Source organism: Thermobia domestica, chromosome 3 (assembly GCF_964235325.1).
Source record: "Thermobia domestica chromosome 3, izTheDome1.hap1.1, whole genome shotgun sequence".
Classification (NCBI taxonomy): Eukaryota; Metazoa; Arthropoda; class Insecta; order Zygentoma; family Lepismatidae; genus Thermobia; species Thermobia domestica.
In genome coordinates, this window is record NC_137456.1 from 96,131,971 (window position 1) to 96,148,251 (window position 16,281).

At 36.7% G+C, this 16,281-nt stretch overlaps 1 protein-coding gene across 1 annotated transcript in view; it reads right to left on the reverse strand.

Moving 5' to 3' along the window:
* Nucleotides 1-16,281, reverse strand: part of LOC145680628 (uncharacterized) — a 347,409-nt gene that overhangs the window by 12,435 nt on the left and 318,693 nt on the right. The window contains exon 3 of the mRNA XM_081751317.1: nt 6,000-6,087. Coding sequence (XP_081607443.1) covers nt 6,000-6,087 — 88 coding nt within the window. The remainder of the gene's footprint in view (nt 1-5,999; nt 6,088-16,281) is intronic.

A 16,281-nucleotide genomic window follows, 5' to 3' on the forward strand; every position in this document is an offset into this window, starting at 1 on the left:
CTAAACCGTTCCTACTACTACTACTACTACTTATCTGCACAAAAGTAAGTAAATCACTTTTTTGAGTATTATTTTCATATTATTTTAATTTAAAAAGTGTTATAAAATGTATAAAAAAAAATGTAAAAATACTTTCCGCGGGCTGGGTTTGAACTCACGCCAAAAGAGATTTTTGTTAGTAGTATATAGCAGCGGTCCACTCGGCCACGAAGACCGACAACAACAATTCTTTGATATCTGCTATTTGAATGCAACGTGACAAGAAATGGATAACGCCAACCAATCAGAACTGTGTTTTTCGTTCCTACTTCCGGGAGCATTACTCTCCTGAGCTAGTCCTAAGCAGGGCTCGTTTTGTTCCCCTTGTACTCTATGATATAAATTTTGTAACCAACTTAAAACAACTGCCTAGGATAGCGCGTAAAACAGCTGGCTAGAGTAGCGCGCGAAAAAACGTACTTCCTGGAGCATTACTCTCCCGAGCGGGTCGTATAACATTGACTTGGTACCCATCTTGAAAACCGGGATCTTGGATATAGCGTAAGATATTGAAATGAGAAGCAGGATATCTGATATATCAATGTAAGGTAAAATGCAAAAGGAAAACCAATGATGTAACCGAGAGACAATTCGAGTCGTTATATTGTGTGGTAAACTAGCCTTCTATTGGGAAACTGCAAAAACTCACGGAATTCATCGAGTCAATGCAGAACGCTGCCTTTCCCTGATATTGTGACTGTTTGGGACTGTCGCGAAACAGTGTAGCAAACTGCGCAAAGAAAAAGAAATATTCGTAAAGAAATGTAAGCTAGAACATGGCTGGGCTTTCTCATTCGTACATACTTTGCTTCAGATAGTGTTGTTTAAACATATGTAGTCCGAAATGTCCTTGAACAAGAAACGTACAAAATGTTGTCTAGGAGTGGGCTTCAATCCCAGGTAGGTCGTTGTTTTGATCACCAATCCAAGATGATATCTTCTACACTCTGGAGCAAGCTGCCGAATTGCTGTTCCATAAGAGAAATCCTTTGTAGTTTATGTAGTCGCCAAACGAACGCTCGTATCGCGGGTTGTAATTGTGGTTTCCACTGTTCCAAACCGAATCCCAATATCCTCGAAAGGCATAATCTGTCAAGGCGGATGCACTTTCATGCACAGACACTGTTGCAGTTACTTGTCGCGTACCATTGTCGTGGGGATCTTGCTCTATTATTTTGTCCTTCGATAAGACGTTTGTTTTGCCCGAGTCTTCCACACTTCGTTCCGTCCACAACATTACACATATGTTTTACGCGGTTACATCATTGGTTTTCCTTTTGCATTTTACCTTACATTGATATATCAGACATCCCGCTTCTTATTTCAATACCTTACGCTATATCCAAGATCCCGGTTTTCAAGATGGCTGCCAAGTCATTGTTATACGACCCGTTCGGGAGAGTAATGCTCCAGGAAGTACGTTTTTTCGCGCGCTACTCTAGCCAGCTGTTTTACGCGCTATCCTAGGCAGTTTTTTAAGTTGGCCACAAAATTTATATCATGGAGTACAAGGGGAACAAAACAAGCCCTATATTCTGGAGTACAAGGGGAACAAAACGAGCCCTGCGTGACTTCTAACCTGTTCCTACTACTACTACTACTACTTATCTGCACAAAAGTAAGTAAATCACTTTTTAAGTATTATTTTCATATTATTTTAATTTAAAAAAGTGTTATAAAATGTTAAAAAAATGTAAAAATACTTTCCTCGGGAGGGTTTGAACTCACGCCAAAAGAGATTTTTGTTAGTAGCATATAACAGCGGTCCACTCGGCCACGAAGACCGACAACAACAATTCTTTGATATACGACTATTTGAATGCAACGTGACAAGAAATGGATAACATCAACCAATCAGAACTGTGTTTTTCGTTCCTACTTCCGGGAGCATTACTCTCCTGAGCTAGTCCTAGTGTTATAGCATATCAAATATCTTGATTTTATTTTGGTGCTGCCCATCCTTTCCGTTTTTGACATAAATGTTTATCTTGCGACATTTGCCTTATATCATATTGTCGCGTGGTGCATATCTCCGGTGTTTCTGGATATGGGCAGCTAAAATTTAGCATTTTTCTTCTTTTTTATTATGTGTCCTCTGGGCGAAGTTTGAGTCGGATCTGATCCTGCCTTGTTCTGTACATTGCTTGCAAGATTACATCATATAGAATCTTTTTATTGATAATTTGTATATTGTATTAAAGAAAAACTAATACTAGAGAATTATTTTTTTTGTAAGTATTGTATCTCTAGAGCTGAAGAGAGCATTTAGACAACTGGTTCCGAGAACATAAAAAAATTAAGAACCGGTTCGTCCGAACCGACTGTATGACATCACAGACTCATTGCCAGCCGACTAGCTTTGTCAATAGAAGGGAGTGATCTAAAAGTAATGATAATAGGACATTTGTAATACATGTAAAATTAAAAAAAATCGCTCCTGTATATCCTCAAAAGTTCTCTGTATAATATATTGTTACGGGAAATGAAGTAAGGACAAGCTAGGACATCTTTATTTAATGTGGAAATTCAACCAGTCATCAATGGAAGCCAAGCAGCCTTCAAGAGTTCACTGCCTGGTGTTATTAACACCAATATTCTGTTGTACGTCGCTAGCTGACTTTACATTGAAAGATAAATTAACTATTCTTCGCTGTTATTGAGGAAGTCTTTGTACTTGTAATTTGTAATAAACAGGGGTAGCGACCTTTAGAACCTTCACCCTTTAACAGTCTCACACGCGACGCTTTTAATTTGCGTTGTTAGATCAATTGCTTCTCTCAATTGGTTCGACCTCATTGGCCCCTCATAGTCAGGCTACTACAAGACATTGTCCGTTTCGTTCGTTTGCCCGCGACACGATGTTACACAAGGAAGTAAGGATTATAACTTTGTGTTGAATCGACGACATGTAGAAACATGGACTTAGTCAATGTCAGTTTTGGGTAATCGACCACGCTCAGGAAACTCTGTGGTGTCACCATAATCTCATTCTGACTTCAGAGGGCCAGTCAGGTCAAGAGCAATTGAGAGAGCACGATCTGGGGCTTTTGGATCTCAACCACGACGCGAGACACATCGGAGTCTCCCTGCCTTTTGGACCGGCATTCAATGCCATGGTTGTTTGTCGGACAAGTTTTCATCATGGACTAATCAAGACAACCCAATCTGCAAGTCACTGGAACATCGAGGACAGCGCCTAAACATCACCTATGAGTAAGAGGGAGGAGATTGGAACTACTTCGAATTAGGGTGAGACTGTTAAAAAATTAGTCGCTATTCTTTTGCACTACCATCTATACCTTAACGTCCTTATTGCTACCAATTCTCAATGAAAAATGCATTGGTTATTTTCAAATTATTTTAACACTAAATTCATATTCATTACCTTGTCTAATTTTGCTCGTGGTTCTAGTCGCCTAAGACTAGTGGTGGAGTCGCCCCCATTTAGCATGTGCTTTATTGCTATGAATTTGGTATTGTTATCCCGCACCTTTTAGGTGCCTCTCGTTTCTATCACGTCAGTTAAGTTGTATGGGAACAATATATATATATATATATATATATATATATATATATATATATATATATATATATATATATATATGTGTGTGTGTGTGTGTGTATAATTTTTGGGAGATACATTCATTTCAATACGAACAGCCGAGGTCATTACGTGAAAATTAAGAAAAAAACTAAGTGAGAACTGCCATCAAGTACCTTTGCTTGAAAAAAATTCTGCGAAAGGAATGTATACTGATTTGGTGGAAATATTGGGAGACTCTGCTCCTCCATATTCCACAGTTGCATGATGGTGCAAGGAGTTTAAGCTGGAAAGAACATTCATGGAAGACGAACGTCGCGAAGGTCACCACTTTGACGTCCTTCATCAAGGATAAAGTGAGAAAAGTCCAAGATCATGTGTTAACAGGACAAAGAATTACCATCAGACATTTAGTTGAGGTCACGAGGATCTCATACAGCAGCATTCAATGGATTCTTACCAATGAATTGCACATTAAAAAGGTCTCCACTCGTTCGGTATCGAGAATGTTAACCGAAGAGTACAACGTATCTATATACAAAACTGAAGTTGCGATGGCTGCCATTTGAGAAGCAAGTTTCGAACTGTTCAAACATACGCCATATTCTCCCCATCTAGCTTTCAGTAACTTTTACCTCTTTCCCTAGCTCAATGACAAGAAATTTGAAAGATAATAGCGGGGTGATAACCGCTGTGGAAACATTTTGGGAGGGTCAAAACATTTTTTCTAAGGGTATTCAGGGTTTATAATAAAAAATGAACTAAATGAATCGACTTGTTAGGAGAGTATATAGAAAAATAAGTATAATTTTAAATCATGATTGTTGTACTAATATTCGTTATCTTTACTTACATATCACCCCTCGTGCTTTACGTTTTCGAACATGACTACTACGGCATGTCTGACTAATGAAGTAAATATCTTTATACTACAATTTTAGAACTAAACAAAGTGACTTTACTATGTAATTCAATCAAGATGGTTGTTTCTGTGTCTCTAAGGCAAAATAAATAAAATAAAAATCCTACCTTTTTGGATCAAAAGATCCAATATATTTGAGACAAAATTTTCTTGTAGGCCTTATATCTCGAGAACTACCTATAGTGTAGCCACACGAAAACTAACAATTTACTCAGTATGATGTGCATAGTCTCTAAAAAATATGAAAAATCGATTTAGGGACCGTTCAAAACAAATTGTCACCCCTGATCCAAAAATTCAATATATTTCATTCAATCAAACATTTTCTTGTACTCCCCATATTTTGAGAGCTACATACAGTGTAGCCACACTAAAACTAATAATTTACTCAGTATGATGTGCTTATTTCGTAAAAAAATATGAAAACTTGATTTAGGGGCAGTTCAAAAAATGTGTGACCCCGATGCACAAACTTCAATATGTTTCATTAAATCAAACATTTTCTTGTACGCCTTATATCTGGAGAATTACATATAGTGAAGACAAAACCAAACTATCACTTAACTCAGTATGATGTGCTTATTCCGTAAAAAGTACGAAAACTCGATTTAGAGGAAGTTTCAAACTTTTGTGGCGCCTGACCCAAAAACTAATTATTGGCCAAGTTCGCAATCTTCTGATGCACCTTTGGATCATTCCTAAAATTCTTGGCCAAGATCGGAATCTTTTGATTCCATTTTTTTGTATCATTCCTAGAACTCTTGTTTGTCAAATTGTCTTTCCCAACCTCCAACCTAAACTTAATATTAATAATAATAATAGTAAACTCCTGTTAAATTCAAGTTATTTTCTTTTTGAATAGTTGTATTCTAAAAACAGCAGTTGCTAATAATTATTCGATTAATGAAAATTTATTAGAATAAATATTTGAAAATGTATATTCAAATGAAGAGAATGAATTAATTATTCGTTTAAGTAACGATACAGCATTAATCTTTGGTACGAAGGTTTCCTGATTCGATCCCACGCCAGGTGATTTTGCAGTTAATACTCGTCACCGTATCCATGGGTTCTCTCGTTTCCTCCAACTTACAAATTTCATTAATTCTTCTACTGTTATTTATTTATTTCCTTTTAGCCTAATCTTGGAACTTACAGCAAAGGTTTTATTTCATAATTATAATCATATTAATTTGTTGATAAATATTCTAGAAGCGGTACTCCCCAAACTTTATTATGGACCCCTAAGTTATTCGTGTATATATTCCAACAAAATCAATATCTACTTTTGAACTTCATAAATCTTTATGACTTCCAATATCTCTATCGTAAGTTACTAGAGCATCAGTATGTTCTCGAATAAATTTTACATTTTTATTGCTAATTAGTTTCAGAATCTCAATCCCCACAAATTTCAGTTACGTACTTGGCATCATAATTTCCATTTGTGAGAACACTGTACATTTTATCTGTTATCCCTATTCATGAGAAACTTACCCAAAATGTCTTTTCTTCTGTTGATGTTGTGCCAATTGTCGACCAGTACTGAATGAACGATCACAAACGTTGCAGGTTAAGTTCTCGTCTGAAAGAATAATAAAAAAATACATTTATTTCATTATGTCATGGAAGCATGAAAAAGTTTCAATAACTCATAAATTGATCGATTCGAAATGTGGGAACGTTACACCAACAACTCATTACTTGATGGAAAGGTGAGAATGTATAAAAGGAACACAAACTCAATAATTAATAGGAACGTCAAAGAGTTTCAGCAAGAGGAACATTTTTAAATTGTACTGCTATTCTAGGAATTGTACTGAAGGAGAGTTGCAGTCTTTCGTACCAACCCTAATAAATCGTTCGAACCAGTGATTAATTGATACGAGAAGAGTAGTCTTTTATGTACCGGTTGTAACAAATCGTTCAAACCAGTGATTAACTGATAGGAGGAGAGTAGTCTTCTACGTATCGGTTGTAACAAATCGTTCAAACCAGTGATTAACTGATAGGAGGAGAGTAGTCTTCTACGTATCGGTTGTAACAAATCGTTCAAACCAGTGATTAACTGATAGGAGGAGAGTAGTCTTCTACGTACCGGTTGTAACAAATCGTTCAAACCAGTGATTAACTGATAGGAGGAGAGTAGTCTTCTACGTACCGGTTGTAACAAATCGTTCAAACCAGTGATTAACTGATAGGAGGAGAGTAGTCTTCTACGTATCGGTTGTAACAAATCGTTCAAACCAGTGATTAACTGATAGGAGGAGAGTAGTCTTCTACGTATCGGTTGTAACAAATCGTTCAAACCAGTGATTAACTGATAGGAGGAGAGTAGTCTTCTACGTATCGGTTGTAACAAATCGTTCAAACCATTGATTAACTGATAGGAGGAGAGAGTAATTTCCTTCTTATCAGCCCTAACAACCCAATAGGAACATTACATGGAGTTAGGCAGGCACTTTTAGTATGCCTTCGTGTATCATCTTGTATAGGATAAAAGTAACAAAGAAAAATTCTAAATAAATAATTGGGAAACAAGGGTAAGATGCCTGTGAAAAGACATATAAATATAAGATTTTTTTTTGATCAGAAAATCCAATATATTTCAATCAAAAATTTTCTTGTAGGCCTTATATCTGAAGAACTACATATAGTGTAGCCAAACTTCAACTATAACTTGGGGGCCGCGGTGGCTCAGTGGTAGAGCGTTCACCTCTGGTGCTTGGGGTCCCGGGTTCGATCCCAGCCCCCGCCAAGTGAACTTTGTGGTGGACAAACTCCGTGTGCATGGGTTTTCTCGGGGTTCTCCCATTTCCTCCCACTTTCTTCATTCCACCATTTCATCCATTACTCATCATCACCGTCTCCTTTAGCCTAACCGGCATAATCGTGGGCTGTAAAACTCAAAGATTTTCAAACTATAACTTAACTCACAAGGTATGAATGAGCTCATATCGAAACCCACCGTAAAATTTTACTCAGAGGAATGGAGTCCCACAGAAAGACCACACACAAAAAAGCAGCTGCGTTTTCGAAGTGGAATTAACCAAAATGGCAGATTGAAATGTCGTGTACCCATGTCGACAACTGCAAAATACGTTCAGTACCACCCCTTGTAAACGGCCTGTTAATAATAAAAAGTGAATAATAACAATGTGGGTACATACTATACCTAAGGGGAAGTCGTACGGTAAGGTGAACCTTGACAGCAGCCATCTTGAATTCAGGTCAAGTTTTGTAAATTAACCCTTAACAGGAAATATGTGTCTCTCAGACACCTATGGTTTTTCTTTGTATTACATTGGCAACACTGATTCACTCAATGTATTGGTTTTCTCAGTACCTTCCTATTATTTAACATTACACATATGTTTTTTTTTTTTTAAAAAGATATTGCTTTATACATGTCCGTGTCCCACAGACATACATTTCCTGTAAGCGAAGAAAATAGCGTTTCCTGTTAAGGGTTAAAATAGGGCAATATGATACATGATTTTGGGCTAGAATTTAAGCAGAAAAACAATGGTAGCAATAGTTTTAAGATACGTGCATTTGGTAAAAAGTTACAGGCATATTTATTGTGTATGTTTCCATGTGAACAACTCCCGAATGAAGCAGCTGTCCGACAATTTGTAAAATACAAAAATATAGAAAACACCCTCTATATTCTCCCAATTTGTTCCAAATGTTGCTGAGCAAAGTTACACACTTGTAGGAGATTAGTCTGCAAATTTGGTCCAAATTGGTTGAAAAGGGGCGGAGATACACCAGATAATACGAAAATTTAGCCAAAATCGCTGATAACAAAATCGTTATATTAAATGCTGTATGTGCAATTATCTTCTGATCTGCCTCATTTCTGCTTTTCTTTCGTCCCTCACTGAAATATATAGTGAAACTATCAAGTAGGAGTTACATTTCAACAACGACAACTTATTTTTGGACAACTGCTTAGTTCGGGAGTTGTGCACATGGAAACATACACAATAAATATGCCTGCAACTTCTTACCAAATGTCCGTATCTTAAAACTATTGCTACCAATGTTTTTATGCTTAAATTCTAATCCAAAATCATGTATCATATTGCCCTATTTCTATTTACAAAACTTGACCTGAATTCAAGATGGCAGATTTCAAGATGGCTGCTATCAAGGTTCACCTTACCGTACGACTTCCCCTTAGGTATAGTATGTACCCACATTGTTGTTATTCACTTTTTATTATTAACAGGCCGTTTACAAGGGGTGGTACTGAACGTATTGCGCAATTGTCAAAATGGATACGCGACATTTCAATTTGCCATTTTGGTTAATTCCACTTCGGAAACGCAGCTGCTTTTTTGTGTGTGGTCTTTCTGTGGGACTTCCTCCCTCTGAGTGAAATTTTAAGGTAGGTTTCGATATGAGCTCATTCATACTTTCCTTGTCAGTATGATGTGCTTATTCAGTAAAAAAAAGAAAAAAGAAAAAAAAAGAAAAAGAAAAGGAAAGGAAAAGAAAAACTCGATATCGGGACCGTTCAAAAATTTTGTAGCTCCTGATCCCAAAACTAATTATTAACTGATTGCAATCTTTTGATCCATTTTATTGGATCATTCCTAAAATTCTTGTTTATGAAAAAATTCCATCATTGTAGAGAAATTGTGTAGCTACGTTAAATACTTCAATTAACGGAATTCCTAGGGCGAAAGCATGTCTATAAGTTTGTAAGGCTGTTAAAATGCAAATTGTTATATATAATATTTCAAGTAGGATATTATACTCCAAATTTTTCTTCATAATATAAATGTATAATATTTGGAGTACTTCCCAAATTAGGCTGGTAATAAAATGGTTCCTTAAAACTGCCTATTAGGAGGGAAAAATTCTCAAGCTTAAACTATTTTCCCGTTGATTTTTTTTCTTATTAATAGTCAAAGATGTAAAGTGCCTAAAATGTTAATAATAAGCTAACACTTTTGGATCTGAACAACATTTGATACATTAGTCAAATTCTGTCAGTTAAATCCGAAGCAAGTTCATTCGAGGTTCTTTAAATCGATATTTATACCAATTGTGATATCACTCAATTACCATTCAACTACAGTATTTTGACCATGCGAAGGAAGCATATTAGTCTTTTAATTGTGGGCTGGGTTGGATGCAGTCAAAGGGTTGGATGACTGCACAACAAGTAGAAATTTCTTGGAAATATTAACATTGTAACTAAATAATTAACGTTTTAAAACATCCATGTTACACTTTAGTGTATTCAAAATTTCCACTAAAATGGAAATTGATGATACAATCTAATTGTTGAATCAAATATTAGGATGTTTATAACATCAATATTATAAAATTGAATGATATAGGTAACTGAAACCTAGGCCTGCAGCTGAAGATATTAACCTCCATAAAGTTTGAGAAAGATAAGATGATCATATATGTAAACCCATGTATAAATAAATGTTCATATGATTAATTATTATGTTTATATGGGCTAACAAACTCGTCAGATATCGTCTGTAACGGTCTGTAATGTTCAGGCATTGGAAGCCACACATGTAGAAGACATTACGAAATATAAAATTGTTCTGAGTGATTGGGAAGCAAATGACATTTGAATTTGTTTACAAGAAATGTTAGCTGTTATGACAGACGTTACATTCAAAAGCTCTGAACTTATCCTAATGGAGTGTAGAGTATGTTTCTGACAGGTGCTGACATCTGTTTTGGCAACGGAAGGTTCATTTCTATTTTCTGCGACTCTTCTCAAGGGAACAAAAGACGGTAATCATAAACACTGCAGTGAGTAGTCATGGTGACTGGAAAGTCAATCTTCCGAGAGGACGAGCTTTCGCCTCTAGCTAAACAATGATTTTTCATTAGGAAGGTCCTTGTAGAAAATGAAAGCCAAGAATAAAAACAAATCATGCGCTCTTTTCATAGTGTTTTACTTTTTTCTTCTTTTCCTAATTCCTCTTTTGTCAAGAAACACAACTTTAATTTTGTTTCACAAGTCAGGCACACACTCGGAGGACACCTGTGTTAAAAAAAATCTAATTAAGGATGAAGCTATTCTTGTTGTATTACTAAAATTGTTCACTTATTTTGGACTCTTGTCTGCACTATAAAGCTTCTAAAATTTTGTATATACACGTATATTGCAAGTAGTAAATGCACCGCGTTTAGGAGTGTGGATGTCACCGGGAATATAAAGAGAGAGAGAGAGAGAGTTTTGAGAAGGTTTGAGAACTGATTTTTTTTAACATATAGGTAGTACATAAGCACATAAACACACAGTATGTTCCACTAGATTAAAAAAATATCAGGTAATTGTAACAAACGATATATTTTTTTAGCGCAATAAAAATTATAATGCCACTCATTCTAGGTTTGGAACTTTTTGTGTAAAATATACAAATTCTGACCGAAGCATATAAAGTCTAATAAATAATACCGTGACAGTTTCGGCAAAAGTATTTTTGCCTTCATCAGACACATTATGAAGTACAATTCCTACATATGACCTTTCATTTTCTGAGATATATAACTATAGTCTTAGAAATTGTATTTCGTAATGTGTCTGATGAAGGCAAAGGCACTTTGCCAAAACTGTAACGCTGTTATTTGTTAGATAGCACATGCTTTGGACAGAATTTATCTTTTATTTTAAAATTAGCCTTCCATGACTTTTTCTAAAATTTCTCATGAGAATTTACTGTCAAGCGTGTTATTTACTTCAATTTGATATCTATTGGTGTATATAGTATCTTTGCGATTATAGTTAAACAAAAATTGAAGTTTAAAAGTTAATCACAATTTTGGTGTTTCAAGATTAAATTCCATATCCTAGATTAAGCCCTCCATTCAAACAGGAAGAATTAGATATAAACTATTTCCGGTTTCAACGTTCACTGCTATAGAACACACTGAGAAAAAATCGTATGTGGCGCACGTAAAACCGTAGTTTACATGTGTAAATCTTGTAGTTCTTGGACTTAACGTACAGCAAACGTATAACTGAAAACGTATGTTTTATACGCACTTTCTGTATAAGTGTTCCGAATAAACGTATTTTCTGTACGAAAGAAAGAGCTGTATATAGACGGTCAGCATCTAACATACAGATTGACGTATATAGCATATAGCTGACGTATTTAACATACGTATACGTATTTATAGGGTTGCCAGACGTCCCGGTTTTCACTCAAAGAATTAACTGTACCGAAAACGGCTTTCGGAACGCCTGTTTGTCCCGGTTTTCGTTCTCCCAGATTGAAAAAAATTCAACCCGTAAGAATAGTGTGTCTCACCTAAAAAGGAAGGTAGTATTTTTGGCTCAAATGATGACGCAACAAAGAAAAAGGTTTTTCTTCAATCATAAATGGGAGAGTGTGTCGTAATTGGTGCAACATTTAGAGCCTGTTAAACATACACACACACACACACAATCGGAATTCGGAATAAGGGACACCAGGCAGCTCTCCTCCTTATGTTCCCTTTTGGGTTACATGCGTAGGATTGACACTGCGTACGATCGAAACTAAAACCGGCGTAGGATCGAAAACAGATAAGGTCATATGATCGAACAATAAAAAAACAATTATTTTATAATCACAGAATATTAAGTAATAGTATTTTTTTGAAGTTATATAGGAAAAAACCGGAGTAGGATCAAAACTGTATACGACCGAAACTGCGTAGCGTCGAAACTGCGTAGGATCCACACTGCGTACGATCGAAACTGCGTATGGTCGAAACTGCGTACGGTCGAAACTGCGTACGATCCAAACTGCATAGAAACGAAACTGACAAATAAAATAGTGACAAATATAATTAAATAATCATACAGGGGTGTACCCAGGAAGTTTTTCTTGGGGGACTATGACTTATTCAGGAGGGCCAAAAAAGCTAAGTCTTGTCTCAGCAGGGAGAAAGGAGAAGCCTTCCCCCAAAAGCCACTACTTCTGATCAAGTTGGCAAATTCCTTGTTCAGAAGATTGCCGTTAAGTTCAATTGACTTACCTTAACATTTTCTTAGTTACCTAGTTGCTGTGAATTGTCACTTCTTTTATAGACTTTGCAGGTGGCACAATCGAAGGTTCATGTAATTAGTTCAAGTTTTTGCTAGTTTGGGCTTCGTCCCAAATTTACTAACTTCCAGGGTTGTTTTGTTTAAAACAAAATATTTAAAACAAATGATTAAAACTTTTTTTAATTGTAATTTAATGTTAATTGTAATTGTTTGTAAAAAATTTGGGAAATTTATCCTTTCCCCCCTATTATTTCAGTGTCCTTGGCTATATTCAAACCAACGTACAACTGTCTGGAATCATTCTTGGCCTACAAAACGCACCATAGAGGAGCACGATTGGATAATTAGGGAAGCCGGTGAACCACCATGTATGCTGATTTTTGCTTCTGACGCGTAAGAAGTGCCAAAATTTCATGTGTATTATGAGAGAGTTTTTTTCTTTCTCTCTTTGTATGGCAACCAGCGACTTCAGGTTTTTACTGTACCTTGTCAACATACCAGAAAATTCTTTTTAGGTGACTTGAACCCATGTGGCTTCGGTGTTGCCAGCTAGAAAAAATCATGAAATTCGGCTAGGGATTTTTTTTTAAAAAATTCACTCCTACATTTTTCAATAATCCCTCCCGTTAGCAACACTGCAATCTAACTTACACCAAAAAATAGCCATGTCCTTCTTGTAAAATACAAGACGTAAACGATATCAATCGGGCCAACAGTGTTTGGGCAATAAATCATTAACTGAAACTCTACGAAAACCCCAAAATCGATTTTGTCCCGAAAGGGTTAATGAGATATGCGCGCCAAAGATTTCGGGCTCTAATTTAACGTGAGCCCCCCCCCCCCAAGTTTCTGGGCTGGTCCAGAGAATGAATGGCCTACATAGTACTGTCTACGGGCTGGATGGGCTACCAAATTTCAGCTTTCATTCTCCCATAGTTAATGTGATATATGCGCCGAAAATTTGGGGGCTAACTTCACCAGAGCCTCCCAACTTTCTGGGCTAGTCGAGATAAAGATCAACGGGCTAACAAATTTCATCTTTTGGGCCAATATAGTTAATAAGGTGTGAAAACCAAAGTTTTGGGGCGTTAACTTAACGTGAGCCCTTAACTTTTTGGGCAAGTTGAGATAATGGGTGTACCAGGTACTAAACTTCATGGGCCTTCCAACCCATCATTATTTAGCATTTGGGGCACTCAAGGAACACAGATACAGGATCTCCAAATGTGAAAATGAAAATGCAATCTTTAAGTTTTATGTCCGACTGTCATCCTGGGTAGACTAAAGGAGACGCAGATGATGAGAATAAATGGAATGGTGAAATGAAAGAGTTGTGGGAAAGGGAAACTCCGAGAAAACCCTCACACACGGTGTTTGTTCACCACAAACCCCACTTTGCGCAAGTTGGTATAGAACCAGGGCCCCGCATCATGTGTGAACCCTCTGCCACTAAGCCACCGCGACCCAGAAGTCCTCGAGACGAGACACATAGGCGTATACCTAACGTGTAATTTGTTCGTAGCGGGAATTTCTGTTATGGTATAGTTAATTACAAACAATGAAAAACCGAAAATGTGGTGTGGACAATCGCGACCGAAAATGCAATGTGGACAATCTCGAACAAGCAATAAACAATCTGCGTGATTTGTTTTAGATTTCGGAAAATAGGTTCTGCCAGATTTACGCTTATCGACTGTAATCGTTTATTTATTTATTTATTTGGGAGGGAAGCAAAGTATAATACATTTCAGTCATTACACATGCAAAGAGATGTTTTATGGTAATTGTTTTTTTGCTGAAATATAACTTCGGTATCTTTTATACGTGTTTAGGAGCTGAGATTATTATCTAATAATTATAAGGAACATAAAAGTTTTTTTTTTTTTTTTTTTTTTTTTTTTTTAAAAGGAAGATACAAGGTTTTCACCTTCGTACAACAATTCATGTTTAATAGGCGTATAGAAGGGGCTCATACCCAAAACATTGGGACTCCATTTCTGGGACCCCATGGTGGGGGCCCGGTTCCTGACCACCACTGTGCTGAGGGGAATCGTATCTTTCCAACGTCACCATCTGTATGCAACAACTCCATGCTTAAACGAGAAATAGAGTGGACTCGAGCCCAACATTTCGGAACCACATTTTCTGGAGTTTCGAGGCCAGGGCCCAATTTCTGACATTACCGCTTTCGTTACTCGACCCCGACCTTTCAAACGCTAACACTATAGTACAGCACCATGTTAAATAGGCAAATAAAAGAGACCTGAACCCAAACTTTTGGGATCTCATTTCTGGAGTCTCAGGTCCCGGAGCTTTCCAACACCACAATATGTATCCAATAACTCCATGCTTAAAAGAAAAATATAATGAAGCCAAGCTCAAAATTTCCGGACACCACTTTTGGACCTTTGAGACAAGGGCCCAATTTCTGACGTTAACACTGTCCTCAGACGACCCGAACATTTCCAACTTCACCACCCACATACAATTCCATGTTTAATAGGCGTATAGAAAGAACCCGCGCCCAAAACTTCGGGACCCTATTTTTCTGGAGCCTCATGGCTGGGGCCCGGTTTCTGATATCACCACTGTGCTCGGGAGACCCGGACTTTCCCAATGCCACCATCTGCATCCACTAACTCCATGTCTAACACGGCTTCCCCATTGTAGGAGGATTTTGATGAATTTCCTCCAGGTTCTTTACAACTATTTACAACGTTTCAAACTATTCATAAGAAATGAAATTTCAATACATTAGAAACTATGTTCTTTTAAAATGTTCAAAATGGATGACAGCATTGATTTCCAGTAATAATTGTAAACTTTCGTAATTTTATTCTCTATTTGAATAGTAGTTTAATTTCGAATCTTTTACGGTTAAAAATATTTTTGTGAAATGTAACGGAATACATTGTAATGCTCCTACTCCCACGGGTACGTGTTCCAATTATAAATCGATTTGAGGTTCAGTGTACAAATGAGAAACTCCCAAAGCGAAGTACAATATTGTAACGTTGTTGACATACATATGAATAACTGGTGATTAGGTCGTTAAGCTGTACATAAAATCATATAAATTTTCATTCATATTACGCAGACAAGTACGCACAGAACAGCATATGAATCTTTATCTGACTTTTGTTTCTCTAACTTTCTGACAGCCTTTACGAAATAATATCTTTACAATCGAAATATTCGTTAAACATTATTATTATTATTATTATCCTTCAATATTCATCATACATCATATCCTTCATTACTTTAAATTCTTCATATTACATAACTATTTTACATTATATTCCGTCGAAGCTGTTTCAAAGTTAGTATTACACTTCTGACATAGTCATCATTACAAATCATAATTGATTCTCAATCCATACGCCTGTAACTTGTCCATCCTACCTGCAGTGTGGATCCTACGCAGTTTGGATTTTACGCAGTTTCGATTCTACGCAGTTTCGATTCTACGCAGTTTCGATCGTACGCAGTTTCGACCGTACGCAGTTTCGATTCTACGCAGTTTCGATCTACGCAGTTTCGATCCTACGCAGTGTGGATCCTACGCAGTTTCGATCGTACACAGTTTCGATCCTACGCAGTTTAGGTCGTGTGGAGTCCATGAATATAACCCTAATTTATAGCTGCACAGGTTAAACAAATTAAAGAGAGAGAGAGAAAAAAATATTTTTTGAGCGCATGATTAAAACTTAAATTATTTCAGGGCAACTGCGTAGGACCAAAACTGCGTAGGATCCAAAC